Consider the following 15,294-nt stretch of genomic DNA (forward strand, 5'->3'; position numbering starts at 1 on the left):
TGATTTGTGGGTCTCTTCTGCATTCTTTTCACATCCGTTTTTCGAAAATAGTCGCCAGTCTTTTTGCACAAAAGAGATATGGCATACTGTTAAGGTCAATAATTGTACCAACACCTTAATATTTGGATCTGGTTTGGGATCTGAATTCGATTCCGTATTTGACTCAGTCCCGTCTCAGTTGTCAGATATTTTTTTCTGACACGAAAAATGCAAATTTCATTAAGAAACAAAGATGTCACCAAGAGTGACACTAAAGTGACAAAAATAAAAAATGAAGAAATAAAAATAAAGCAAGCTCACGAGGAGCAACTCTGGACTTCCAAAAAAAAAGGATCCAAAAAAACACAAAAACTACTAAAGAAAACCATACACTCAAAAATCCCAAAGGAAAAAGAAGAATAAAACAAAACCCTTTAGAAATCTCCATTTTCATCCTGAAAAGAGCTTGCAATTTTTGTGATAACGGAATTGCAGAAAGAGACTGAGTTGCCAATGATGATGATATCATCCACATAAACTAAAATGTAAGTAAGATGAGTGTTGGAGCAGTGAATGAACAGAGAAGAATCATCCAGAGAAGGTGTCAAATCAAGGTCCATAAGAGCATCTACTAACCTCTCGTACCAATCCCTTGGAGCTTGCTTCAAGCCATATAATGATTTGTGAAGCTCACATACATAGTCACGAGGCTGAGACATGTGAACATCTTCATGAAGAGAGCCATGAAGAAAAGCATTACTCACATCAAGTTGCCTTAGAGACCAATTGCAATTTACTGCTAAGGAAAGAATAAGCCTGATGGTAGTAGGTTTAACCACAAGACTAAAAGTGTCTGTATAATCTAAGATTTCAAGTTGATTGTAGCCTTTGGAAACTAGTCTAGCCTTGTACTTTTCAATGGCACCATCAGGATTTTCCTGTATCTTGAACACCCACTTGCATCCAACAACATTTTGAGAGGGATCAGGAGGAACCAAAGACCAGGTACCAACAACATCAAAAGCATGTTTTTCATTATGAAGAGCAACCTTCCAGTTAGGATTTTCGTTGGCTTGAGAAAAAGTGGTACGAATCTTAAATGGAACTATACTCATATAAGCTTAAGGTAATAAGTACTTGTTAGCAAGAAACAATTTAGGTTTAGAGATTCCATTCTTGGATCTAGTAGTCATAGAGTGAGAGGAAGTATCTGAGCATATAAGCACTTGAACTGAAGGAATGTCAGTTACCTGTTCTGATGAAGATACTTGAACTGAAGAAGGACAAGAATCAATATTATCAGCCGGTGATGATTGAGACTTATCAGCTGTAGAAGGAGAATCAAGAATGATATTAGTTGAAGTATTGGAGTAAGACCTTGAGGAGATGGCAGACTGAAGCATTTCCAACTAACAAGAAGAAGTTTGACAATTTGCAAGAAAAGGAAAGTTGTCTTCAGTAAATTCCACATGTCTTGAGACATAAATCTTTCCCATAGTTGTTTCTAAGCACCTATACCCCTTGTGGTGATTACTATATCCCAGAAAATATTGTAGGTTGCACCTTTTGGAACCGAAAAGATGATGTTGACTGTTGAGTTTCTTTTTTTAGTGTGTGCAATTTATTTGGTTTACTTAATAGCAATTGCAAGCAGACTGTAATTGGAAAAATACGAGTTTCATATTTTTTTGAAATAAATTTAGTGAAGTTTCTTTGATTTGATTTAGGTTTGGTTGAGGAACTGTATATGACTTTGTTTAGCTGTACAATACAACTAAGCTTAGTTGTCTATTTACATCCAAGTTGTAGTATTTGGTTGAACTGTATATGACTTTGTTTGGTGTTCTCTAGTTACATGGAAGCTGTGGTATTTAGTTGAGCTGCTTGAGCATATAGTTATTGATTTGAGAATATTGGTTGTTGTTGTTGTTGTTGTTGTTGTTGTTGTTGTTGTTGTTGTTGTGTCTTTTTAATTGAAACCATGTTTGAATTGTGTATATATTGTTTGTCACTGATCAATCATGGATGCATCAAGTCCAGCTAGGGTTCGGAACATAATATGGCGCCATTTCTCCAGGACAAATGTTGCAGAAGCCACTTGCAATTATTGCGGAAGGACATTTAGGACTCACAACTGCAAAAATGGGACAACAACATTTTGGAAGCATTTTAAGAGATGCACCCACATTCTTAATCCTAACAGAGCTTATATAATGCTTAGAACTTAGGCTTAGTGGTTTATGTGTAATTTGTACTACAGTGTAACATATACTGCAGCTTTACTATTTAGTATTTACTTTGAAGTTTGAAATTTGATGTCTTTAATCTTTATGAACAATTTGTAGCGGAAACACTTTATATGTATGAATATATGAATTCACTTTTATTTTCAGTTCTTATTTCCTTTGCGGTTTTATTTTATTTTCAGTTCTTATTCACTTTATATATATGAATGCACTTTATATGTATGAATATTTGATTAGTGATTGTGTGTATTGGTGTGAAAATGGGGTTGCACACTAAACTTGCAAGTATACAAGGTCAAGCTTTATAATATAGGGATAAGAAAGGGATCAGTCCACAGGGAGTAGGAGTGCTTAAAAGAAATTTTCCTAAGCTAGCAATGGAGACAAGGCACTATGGCAGTGAGCAAAGCAAGGTAATGTGGCAGATGCAAAGAACTAAAACAGTTAGCACAACAAAGCAGTTAACACAAGATGGCAAAAAAGCAAGGAACCAAGGCTGTGAGACAAGGGCAGGGGTGAGATTGTGCACTGATTTCAGTGCACAACAGCTACAAATTGCAATAAATTAAACAAGAAAAACAGTAAATTTAGCAGGGAACAAAATAGAACTGAAATTAAGTGATTGTAAAAGGATTTGTGGTTAAGCCAAGGCTTAGGATCCACCTTGTGTCCTAATCAAACAACATGTTTCTAGGTTGAGTTGAAAATCCTATGCATACATCTAGAATGGGAGGAAGACTAATTTGCTCACTAGTTTGCCCCTAGCATTGACTGTCTTTTGACAGAACAATCAATCACAGACACTATGAGCATTAACCTCTTCCCATTGCTCAATCAAAACATACATCAGGATAACTATCCTAGCAACATGTCAATTGACAGTGCATAAGGCTTCAACTGAGCCTTAGCTTAATGCTACTTAGCTCATGCTCAACATATTACATACATAACCATTCATCAAACAAGATAATTCAAATAACATACACATGACATTCAACTGTTAACTCCATAAGAAGAACTGAAATTGGAATTGCATAAAATTTTGTTTTAATTCTCTACTGGCTAGTCCAGAGATTCTCTCTAATCCTCCCACACATCCCCTATTTATACATATAAGAAAAATCCCCAAAAATCAGTGAAGTTAGGGTGTACCCAAAAATCCAAAATTCACTCACCTAGCACACTGATAACAACCCAATCAACCAACTCATGCTTCAATTAGACGTACAATTGATTTCCCCCAAAAAGTTCCCAAATCAGAAAAATTAGGGTTCTTATAAAAATTATTAAAATTTACCTAATCACTGTTGACACTGGTAGATGTCGACCCATGCCTCCAATCCTTCTCCTGATGCTTCTCTTGTTCTTCCCATGCCCTAATTGCTTTTCTAGCTTCACTGATTCGTCAACCACTCACCTAGGGTTTCGACAGGGGAGAAATTGACGAATTAGGAGGCTATAAAGATGGGTAATAGCTGTAGGAAGGTAGGGGTGATGATGGTGGAGGTGTGGTGGTGGTAGAGGAGTAGGTAGTGGTGGTTTTGGAAGTGGAATAGGTGGTGGTACGGCAGGGTATGGTGGTTCTGTTGCAGAGAGGGGAGGAAAAGAAGATGGAGTCGATGGGGTTTGAGGAAGGGGCTGTTTGTTTTGCGGGTATAGATATTAGGTACTAGGGTGTTGAGCAGGTGTAGAGGATTTTGATGTTTCGCGAATCTGGACCGTAGGATTATAGGATGATGGAATGATCCAACGGCACGATTGAAATGGATGAGGGGAGACCGTTGGATGACGAGATACATCAAAACTGACGGCGAAGATCGAGGTTAGGTGTTGTAGTGTTAAGCGGAAGTATCGAGATTTGATGAGCAGGCAAAGAAGCGACCTTAGGATCTAAATGTGATCTAATCTGAAGGCTTGGAATTTAGGTACTATGGTGTTTTGCAGGGACTTCAGATTTTGATGAACGATGAAGAAGCGACCATTGGATGATGAGATGGATCCGATCTAACGGCTGAGAATGGAGGCGGTTATGGATATAGAAAATGGGTTTGGGTAAGGGTTTTGGGCCTTGGGTATGCCAAGCCCATATTTTCTTTAAGAACAATTCTTCCTTCTTGAGCCCATTCCTAGCTTTTTGGACGTGCGCTCCATTCTTTGCGGCTTCCTTGCGTAATTTCTTCCGGCTTTTCACCACTCTTCAGCTCTTTTCCGCTCCGCAAGTCATCCAGACTTTATTTATTACCTAAAAATGCAAAATTAAGTAAGAAAAATATTTATTCTTGAAAACAATATTGAAAATACAGAATATGGGATAAAATGTAGAATTACTGCACAAAAGATGAGTTAAATGCCAAGAAAAATATATAGAAATAAGCACTTTTTAGCACTCATCATGTATGAAATTCAGTTCATAAATCATAAATGTATTATATATTTATGTTTATGTTTATTTGTGATTTCTCAGTGATCAATCATGGATGCATCAAGTCAAGCTTGTGGAACAACTACTCCTAAACCTACCTCAGCTGCTACAGCTACACCTGCTACAGATACAGTTGTTGGATCCTTTATCCAACCAACATATAGAGCAGCAGAGCCAGAGACAACAACAATAGATGTAAAAGCTACTTCTACTCAAATGGGTGGTAACACTGGTAAAATAACTTCTGATATTTGGAATCATTTCACTAGGAAGAATGTTCAAGAAGCTCAATGTAATTACTGCAAGAAGATAATAAAGGCTCATACTAAAAGGAATGGTACAAGTGGAATGTGGAAGCACTTTAGCATATGCAAGAAGAATCCTAACAAGCCAAAGCCAAAAGGACAACAAACTCTGACATTAAAACCTGCAACGCTGGGTGAGGATGAAGGTCAGTCAGTCTCTACTAATTTCAGTCAAGAAAAATGTAAAAGGGTAGTTGTTGAGTTTATTATAATTGATGAGATGTCCTTTAGAGCAGTTGAGGTTGAAGGGTTTAGGAGAATGATGCATGTATTAGAGCCTAAATTTGTTGTACCAAGTAGAATGATTGTTTACATAAGTTTATTAGAAATGTATGTAATTGAGAAAGAAAAGTTAAAAAATTACTTCAATTCAAGCAAGCAGAGGGTTAGTTTGACAACAGACACATGGACTTCACCAAATAATTTCAACTATATTTGTGTAACAGTTCACTTTATTGATCACCAATGGAAGTTTGAAAAGATAATTATTATGTTTTGTGAGGTTAGTGGTCACAAAGGAATTGATATTGGTGAGATGTTGGAGAAGTGCTTGTCATATTAGATGCTTAAAGATGTTTTTCTGTCACTTTGGATAATGCTAGTACCAACAAGGTAGCAATGGATTATTTGCCCACTAGAGTTGTTTCAATGACAAGGGAAGAAGATAGAGCTAAGTAGTTGCATGTAAGTATATGTACATGATTTTTTTTTTTACTTTCTACTTAGGATTGTGCTTATTAGTTATTACTTTGTACAAAAATCTAATACTTGTATGAATCTACATCTTTTTAGGTAAAGCGTGCAGCTCATGTACTTGCACTTGTGGTAAAATATGTTGGAAGGGTCTACAACAAATCAATTGCAAGAATCTGGTCAATTGTCAAGTATATAAAGGGTTCTCCAGCTAGGTTGGATAAGCTTAGGCAGTGTGCGAATTTAGTTAGAATAGAGTCTAAGATAACATTGATATTAGATGTTAAGACAAGATGGAACAACACATTCTTGATGTTAGAGGGTGCATAAGTGTATGAAAGAGCTTTTACTAGGTTAGAAAGGTACGATAGGGAATATCAGAATTTTTTTTATTTCCCAAAAGACAATGAGAAAGATTTACCAAATCCTGATGATTTTGGTATTGATGTTAATGTTGGTGAAGAAGAAGAAGTTGATGTGAAAGGCAAGAAGAAGGCACAAATGAAGAAGAAGAAGGCAATAATGAAGAAACCTGCTCCATGTCAAGAGGACTCGGTCTTTGCCAGAGGCCTTGCCAAATGTTTAAAGGTATTCTTTGATGCCACTGTTGCATTCAACCTCAACTAAGGTAACAACAAACACTTTATTATGGAAATTACTTATCATTTACGAACAACTAGTTGAGTTTAGAGATAGTGTAGATGAAGATCCTTCCATTGCAACTATGGATGCCAAAATGTTTAAGAAGTATAACAAATATTGGGGTGATTATGCAAAGATGAACTCTATAACTTTTTTTCCATGTTGTTGGATCCTAGAGAGAAATAAAAAGGACTAGAATTTTCTCTTAGCCACTACAAGAAAAATGGTGTATTGCAACATGCCATCCATGTGGCAAGAACCCATGTTTCGTGTGGAAAAATCCTTTTGCCATATAATTTTCTTTTTGCACACCATGTGGAAACAACCTGTGTGACAAGAAGCTCTTGCCACACCTTCAATGTACTGCAGCAAAAGGTGGGTATTTTGCTACACCAAACTGTGAGGCAATAGCATGAGGCAAAAAGGTATTTTCTATTTTTGCTATGTATTTATTTTTATTATTTTTAAAGTCTTTTGCCACACCTACTGCGTGAAGCAAATTTTTTTTATTTTTTTTATTTTATATTCAATTCAATTTAATTATATTTAAAAACTCTTTTGCCACAACATTTACTCCTGTTGTAAGGATGACAAATTTTGCAACTGCTGGCAGGAAAATTTTGAAAAACCACCGTTTGATAACTTTCACAAATTAAGCATTCCACATACACATAAAAATACTCAAAACAAAGAATTCAGATTTCATTTAAGAAAAATGTGTTACAAGTATAGTGAATCCAGCTTTAACATGGAAAAAAAATAAAAGATATCAGAACTTGATAGTTAATATTAACCCCACGCTGAAGTGGAGAAAATTTTACTTCAAAATAGACTTATTATGTGCTTAATCCACCTCAACAGTCCATTCTTAAGCCGAGTTCCTGCTAAAAAAACACCACCAAGAAAAAAAACATCAGGATATGGCATAGAGTCAACATTCCTAATTATGAAAGCTTGAACTGGAAGAGACGTATCATACAATACAAATATGCAGTTCAAGCATAAACATTGAATACCCAATCCCTTTTCCTTTCAAGCTTATAGATAAAGAAAAAATGGACACCTATTAATTTTGTTCATGGAATTATAATATGATAAAGAAATAAATACCTACGTTTCAAGCGTATTCCAGCACCACAGAACTTTATAGAACAAGAAACATGGTGTGGGTCTATCCAGTTCCTATTATCATATGGTATTCCTATTTTTGTCCAGGTTTTGCACTTCTTTACAAAGACAAATATGAGATAAATCTCTGCCATACACAGTGAAATCAAAGACCAAATAATGAATCTTGAATAACTTTGAAGTTGCAAAATGAAATGTGAATGTAAAGACCAACCTATGTGCGCACATATCAATTCAGGTTTCCGTCGAGGGTAGCTTTGCCTTCCAATTATCGATCTTATGTATAAAACAACAAAGTTACCTCTATAAGCTCAATGATCATTCGACAAAATACCAATTCCTTTAGGCTTTAGTTTCTTGTATTTCATAGACAAGCTAATGCAAAAAATAGAAAAGGAAAAGAACCATTAAGAGAAACCTCTACGCTCTTGTAAAGATATCATGTTCATGAATCTTACAACTCTCTCTTGTACCTCTAACTTAAACATCAAAACCATTATAGATCTAGTATTCACTAATACATACAATAAGTTAATGTCATTCATTGTGTTCATTTGCATATTTATATGCACCAATCATCATTAACTACAACAAATTATGGTTTCCTAAATTCTTTCAGTTGTACTAGTTTGGCCAGATCATCATCAAAACTTATTGCTTTATCTTTGAATTGTGTTTTTCTATACTACAAACCACAGCCTTCTGACCATACTATTCAATTTCCTGCTCTCTAACAAGATATACTTGAAAAACCTCAGATTCATACACAAAACATAAATGAAGTGTTGGAAGAAGTTAGTGAACTAGAGATGGAAACAAAATAGGGAGAATATGCATAACTCGATTATCTGCAATAATTCATATATTCTAATGACAGAAATGAGTATAGTTTTCACAAAGTAACAGAACACTAAAAAAAAAAACCAATTCTCATAATTACTTGCAAGGAATCAACAGAACAATAGATTATCAAGAAACTACCTGCTTGACTGATCACTTGTCTCCTGGAGGCATTTAGATATGGAATAAGCAGCTTTATGGAAGACTAATAGATTTCTCCTGTTATTTAAATCATATGAAAGTTCAAATGACAAGCAGAAGGATGAACAATCAAATTTACCAAAAAAGGGAGGAACATTAAACAACTTCCAAAAATATAGTACATTAGAATATAATGAAATGAAAAAATCAGAGTGATTGAAAACCAACCTACGGACTGTTGTAAGAGATTGAGTGATCTAATTTTTCCAATTCATCAATCTTGTTTAATTATGGCCTTGAGGAAAAAATCGAAGGAAAATACCTATTTCAGATCTCGTACCTAATGTATCACAAAAATAAAAATTAGGGGAAAAGCTAAAAAAATGTTAAAAACATAAAAGCCAAAACCCTTACTTCTTAATAGGATTAACAATTTTAAGTTGAAAATTGTTAAGTTGAAAATGAATCAAGCCAAAACCCTTATTTCTTAAGTTGAAAATTAATCATGTAAAGATAAAACTATAAAACAAATTACCTTGATTACAACCATTAGCATCAGGGGTATAAGATGTTGCAAAAATCAAAACAGAAATACCATAAACAGAGAGGAAAAGATCTGAGTTTGTTTACTAGGGGTTTCGAGAGAGAAAATTCTAGGGTTTTGAGAACATCGATTTTTTTTAAGAAAATTATAGGATTAAGAGTTTTTTTCTAACGTTTCGATAAAGAGGGAGTTGCAGGCTCCGCTGGGAGGCACGTCATCCACGTAAAACATCTTTACGTTTCTTTCCTAATTTGATTTTTGGTAGTTTTTTCTTTTTCTTTTTCAATCAGAAAAAGACTACCAAAAATCAAAATAAATAATGCTACTTTTAGTTTTTGCCACATCCAAGTGGCAAGACCTATACTCATTTCCTCACTACTAAATCATGTGAGGCAACAAATGAACTTTTGCCTCAACTTTCCATGAATGTGGAAAAAGGCCTTACATAATGCCACACCGGTTTTGTCATGAGGCTAAAAGCAACCTATTACCACATAATATATAGATGTGTGGCAGAGTAGTGCGACAACATATCCATTTTCTGTTATGATGAGTGTGTTATTGGATTTTAGGATTTTATTCGAAGATTATAAGGACGTGTATTCAGTTCGTGAGGATAAGTCAAGTACTTTTATGCAGGGACAAGCCAAATCAGTGGTGAGTAAACCAGGGGCAGGGCCAGGTCGTATGAAAGAGTTGATGTCAAGGAGTAAGAGGTTCAAGAGCAACCCAAATGATGATGCAGGCAAAACAGAGTTGGATAGATATTTCATAGACAAGTTTGAAGAAGGGGAAGGAGAAGATGGTGATGATGAGGAGTTTGACTTATTGGGTTGGTGGAAGACTAACAGTAACAAGTATAAGATACTTGAACATATGGCTAAGGATATACTAGCCCCTTCTGTGTCTTCTGTTGCCTCTGAATATGATTTTAGCACAGGAAACAGAGTGTTTAGTCCTTGTAGAAGCTCTTTATCTACAAGGATAGTTAAGGCATTGCTTTGCATTGAAAGCTGGCTAAGGAAGCCAATACAACTTGATCTTCTAAGTGACCATATACCAGATGACAATGTTGTAGTTGAAGAAGGTAACATATTCTATTCACAAATTTGTTTTTCCTTGTTACTTTTTTTAATAACAGTTACTAACTGCCTAACTTTCTATTACTTTTTTTTTTGCAGAGTTACTGGGTCCTATCAACAAATGCCACCACCAGCGCAGCCATGGAATAAATCTCCACAACCACTTCACCACCAATGCTACAACTTCAACTTCAACTAACTTGCCATTAGTTGTTAAGACAGTAAAACTTAAAAATTAAGACTACTCTATTGTAGTATTGTTTGTGTTGGTCATTGTGTGTGTGTTTGTGTGCTACTGCTACTTGTTAGTTGTTATTTTTTTCAGATATTTAGGACTTTGGTTGTTTGGCATTTTGGATAGCTAGTATTATTGTTACTTGTTAGTTGTTACTTTGTTCTTTGATTGAGATATTGCTTAATATATTGAAAAACAGGTAAAACAGTTACTTAATTTTTCTGGAAAACTAACAGGAAAATTTGTCTGGAATTCTGACAGAAAGTACTGATTGGTACCGGAACCGTACGTGATACCGTATGTGTAGTGAATGGTACTGGAACCGAGGTACAAGGTACATGTACCGGTCCAAAATTTTGGAACCGAGGTTAGGGAGGTACAGGTATTCGGTCTCGGCAAGAACCGAGCCGAACCATACCGTGTGCACCCTTAATATATATCGAGCAACTTTCAAAAATGAAACATCTGACCCATGAACTAACGATGAACTAGTTTGGTTCCACCTGAACCAATTGATTCGGTAAAATTCAAACGCCCTATAACCAGCCCCCAAAGCGTTAATCACCATTCTGTCTTCGTTATGTACAGGTTGGTATTCCAATCCGACTCGGGACCTCTTGGTACAACTGCCAAACTTCTCAGTTATTCAACTGTTGGTCCCAACTAGTAGGGAATGGCTAGTGGGTGTATAAAAATATTGTCGCGGAAGGTTTTATAATGCAAATTTTTTACATCTTGTTTGTTTGTATCTAACTCGGGATCAGAATTCATCTCACCATCAGATTTATTCCGATATCATATATCAGATTGTTTATGATTTTTTATTTTTTATTTTTCCAATGTCTGATTCGCCTCATATGTCTGACTCGGTAAAATTTAAATCATGTACCATTGTGTACCTGGCTCGTTTGGCACGTATCTAAATGGATTAAAACGACTTGCTAGTCTCTCTGGTGCAGTTCCATTTTATGGTTTTTATGCATAGCATCAGAGTATATCTTATGGGTAGTCTCCATTTGGAGACTAACTCGTCCATATGAAGGACCACTCAATCAAATGAACGAAAGAACTCACTATGAAAAAATACAAAAAGAGACACTACACGGGAGACAGTCTCCCTGTAGTAAAAAAAATTGGAATTTTGGTCAGACGAGGGACTGTCCCCCGTTTGGGACTAGAAAACTTCGAAAACGGGGGTCTGTTTCCCGTTTGGTGCAAAAAAAAATTGCTGCACGGGAGACAGTCCCCCGTGTAGCCTTGTTTTTCCTGACGGGGATAGTCTCCCGTGTAGTGTTCCACTCCCAACCACTCGTTCAGATGAACGAGTGCATGAACAATTTTGGGAGAAAAGGGATTCAAGACTACCCATAACAACCTCTAATTAGACCAAATTGGTAGGTACTCTTTTAAAACGAAAGGGTTCCACTACCCATAGGAATTGCTCTCAGCAAGCTTAACTAGTTCTTTTAACATTCTTCCATTTGTACAATTTTTACTTCTTACTTTTTAGACTTTCTATTTGTTTGACTGCTGAACATGTTTATGCTGTTTACGGGTGGGTCGTGGTGTCCAAAATCACGCTTTGGAACTTCGCAGCATCCTGGTATATATGTTGCAGCATAAAGCGCTAAAGTAGGCACGCTTTTTGGATGATCATATGAACAGCTAGCAATTGCTTATAGATGGAAAACATGCTAAAAGCTGGATTTGCACTGAATTTCAGTTATTGGCCTTTGGTTCCTCAGCCCGTACGTTCCGGTTCTGGATTTGATTACTGTTAACCTAAGAATATCTCAACAGTAAGTCTTAGAACCTCAACTGTAAGTCTATGTAACATATTCTGGTTCAAATGAAATATGTTAAGAGTAGCAAAATTGGTGAGAAATTGAACTACTAGATCAAGTAAAATGAAAGACGGAAAAAGTGGAGATGGAACAAGAGAGGATCCAATGAACGTTCCGTTATTAGAAGAATATCTATCACCGGCGACTACACAGCAACTGAATCATCATGATGAAATACGAGATGATTTTCCGAGCAGAGTTTGGGTCGAGTCAAAGAAGTTATGGTCTATTGCTGGTCCAAGTATCGTCATCCGTTTATCTTCTAATTCTGTATTGGTTGTCACCCAAGCTTTTGCTGGCCATTTGGGTGAGCTTGAGCTTGCCGCAGTTTCCATTTCGGTTACGGTTGTTATCGGCTTTACTTTCGGTTTATTGGTACGTAACATTCTACACCTCTTTCACTTAATTATTATACTCTAGCTTCCCATTTGGTATTTAGTTTTCTTCTGTATGTTGTTAATCAGTTGGGAATGGCGAGTGCTTTAGAGACATTATGCGGTCAAGCTTACGGAGCTAAACGTTACCACATGTTAGGAATTTATTTGCAACGCTCATGGGTTGTTTTAACTATGTGTGCAATTTCGCTTCTACCGATTTACATATTCACTACACCAATCCTTAAGCTCTTGGGACAACCTGATGATCTTGCTGAGCTAACAGGATTAGTGACAATCTGGATGATTCCATTTCCTTTTGCCTTGGCTATACAATTGCCTTCACAAAGATTTCTTCAGTGTCAACGCAAAACACCAATAGCTGCTTGGGTATGCTTGGGTGCTCTATCGTTTCATATTTTCTTTACCTGGTTAGTCGTTGACAAACTTGGTTTCGGTGTTATTGGAGCTGCTTGTGTGTCGAGTGTCTCATGGTGGATTATATCTTTGGGATCATTTTGTTACATTGCTGGTGGTGGTTGCCCTGAAACTTGGACTGGTTTTTCTATTAAAGCCTTTTCCGGCCTTTGGGAGTTTTTCAAGCTCTCTGTGGCTTCTGGAGTCATGATATGGTATAGTCTATATCTTTATCTTTCTCTGACTCTTTTTTTCCCGATGCCCAGAGATTTTTATTTTTGAATTTCGTTTGTGGCGAAATTTAATTGCTAATGGGGAATGTACAGTTTGGAGAATTGGTATTACCGAATACTGGTTTTGATGACTGGGAACATGAAAAACGCTACGGTTGCGGTCTCAGCACTTACTATCTGGTGTGTATTCTTCCCATGTTTGGCTTCTAAGGATCTGCACATTGATGGAAGTTCAAGTTGCAAATCTGTGACATGTATAACATCTCAATGAAAGCCATTACCCACTGGTATCGGAGTTTTATTTGTAACTATGATTTTTGATGGTTCACAGTATGAGCATAAATGGATGGGAGTTGATGATTCCAATTGCTTTTTTCGCTGCAACTGGGTACGTAATTGACCATTTTTAATCAGATGAATTAGAAACTTGCTAGCAGTGAGATATAGTTATTACTATCTCAAATTCTTCTAAATTTGTGTCTTACGCATCAGAGTAAGGGTTGCAAACGAGCTTGGAGCAGGGAATGGAAAAGCTGCAAAATTTGCTTCCGAAGTTTCAGTTGTTACATCTCTGATAATAGGGATATTTTTTTGTACCCTGATAATGATTTTTCATGATAAGTTAGCAATTATTTTCACCTCGAGTGACGCCGTCCTCCATGCAGTGGATAACCTTGCATTCCTTTTGGCTTGCACCATTCTCCTCAACAGCATTCAACCTGTTCTCTCTGGTACATCCCCACTTCAATTTTATATCTCATATGTATAGTTGAGAATTTACTTACATTGTTGAATATTAGTTAATGTTCTATCCTTACTCCATCAGGTGTAGCCGTTGGCTCAGGATGGCAAGCCTGGGTAGCTTTCATTAATATCGGCTGCTATTATATCATTGGACTTCCAGAAGGAGTTGTCCTTGGATGGGTTTTCCGTCTTGGTATTCCAGTATGTATTACTTTCTTTTCACTAGCCCAACTACACCAATGATTTTATTGTAAGACCCCCTTTGTTAGGCATTGTTCTTCCAACGAAATTCGTAAACTTGCAGGGTATATGGAGTGGGATGATTGGTGGTACGGCTATCCAAACATTGATATTGATCATAATCATCACTAGATGTGATTGGGATATGCAGGTAAATCCTCCTCCAAAACTATTATGTTCATAATTCTTTTGCTTTTGGTCTTACATTTCCATCTAACCTTGAATCTGAAGGCTCAAAAGGCAAGCTCCCGGATGAATATGCTGTCAAGTTCATGTAGCATACCATAAAAGCAGCAGTGTTGCTAGTTCGGCCAAAACATACCACCTATTTGAAGAGCATTGTTGAGGTTGATGGGAGGTAATTGTGCAGAGAGCTAAGGTCCCCGTGATTCTATTCTTTTTTTGTACTAAATATTAGGATCACTTTTCCGCAATCACTGTAACGTAATAAGCAGCAACATCATTACATAAATGATGATTTGTGGGTCGTCTTATTCTTTTCTTTTTTCTAGGCAAATTCAAATAGACAAAAAAAAAAAACATTAAAGTCATTCTGCTTATCGAGGAGCATAAATCCAAAATGTCAGAATTACCACATCTTTAGGAGCAAAGAATGATGGGTGATTTTTTTATTTCCAACCCGACTTTTTTATTCATAAAATCGGTTAAAAAGACCAAAATCAACAATTTCTGGGTGTAAAGACATCTAGATTTTGATACTGTTTAAATGGACAAAAATGTAAAAATATCCAGGATGTAAATAGTTTCATTCTGCCCATTTTCAAATAATTTTTCTTATTTTTAATTTACACAGGATGCATCCAGTTTCATTCTCGCTATTTTTTTTAAGTTAAAGCCAGGATGAATCCTGTTTCATCTTTGCTATTTTTTTGTGTTCATTTCACCCATACTAATTTTTACTCGTCCATTAAAATCGTGTTTTAAAAATATTTGGACAAATGACCCATTTTCAGCTTTTTATTCCCAATCCGTAGACAAGGTTAAGGAATGTCCAAAAGGATAGTAAAATCCGTTAATGCCCTTCCATAATCGGAAGTTATTTTTGAACCCATTGTTGAGAGTAAATCGGCTAGTTAAGAAACGCACAAAGACTACCGATTGATATGAATTTGTGCTAAATGCGTATTTGGGACAACTATTAATCGGCAGTTAATGATAGATTCA

General features: G+C 36.2%; 1 protein-coding gene across 1 annotated transcript; it reads left to right on the forward strand.

Annotated features, from left to right (window-relative positions):
- Positions 1-12,068: 12,068 nt before the first annotated feature.
- LOC113286694 (protein DETOXIFICATION 27-like) lies at positions 12,069-14,601 on the forward strand. Its single transcript, XM_026535292.1, has 8 exons — positions 12,069-12,476; positions 12,566-13,107; positions 13,219-13,305; positions 13,457-13,513; positions 13,618-13,856; positions 13,952-14,070; positions 14,174-14,260; positions 14,341-14,601. The coding sequence occupies exons 1-8, from the start codon at positions 12,165-12,167 to the stop codon at positions 14,395-14,397; spliced, it is 1,500 nt and encodes a 499-aa protein (XP_026391077.1). The 5' UTR covers positions 12,069-12,164; the 3' UTR covers positions 14,398-14,601.
- Positions 14,602-15,294: the final 693 nt, after the last annotated feature.

Source organism: Papaver somniferum, chromosome 6 (genome assembly GCF_003573695.1).
Source record: "Papaver somniferum cultivar HN1 chromosome 6, ASM357369v1, whole genome shotgun sequence".
NCBI lineage: Eukaryota > Viridiplantae > Streptophyta > Magnoliopsida > Ranunculales > Papaveraceae > Papaver > Papaver somniferum.

Excerpts from the sequence above, each read along its gene's own strand:
- LOC113286694 (XM_026535292.1), top strand. The coding sequence starts at position 12,165 with ATGAAAGACGGAAAAAGTGGAGATGGAACAAGAGAGGATCCAATGAAC. Across the intron at positions 13,514-13,617 it reads GCTTTTTTCGCTGCAACTGG|AGTAAGGGTTGCAAACGAGC; the intron begins GTACGTAATTGA and ends CTTACGCATCAG. Across the intron at positions 13,857-13,951 it reads CATTCAACCTGTTCTCTCTG|GTGTAGCCGTTGGCTCAGGA; the intron begins GTACATCCCCAC and ends TTACTCCATCAG.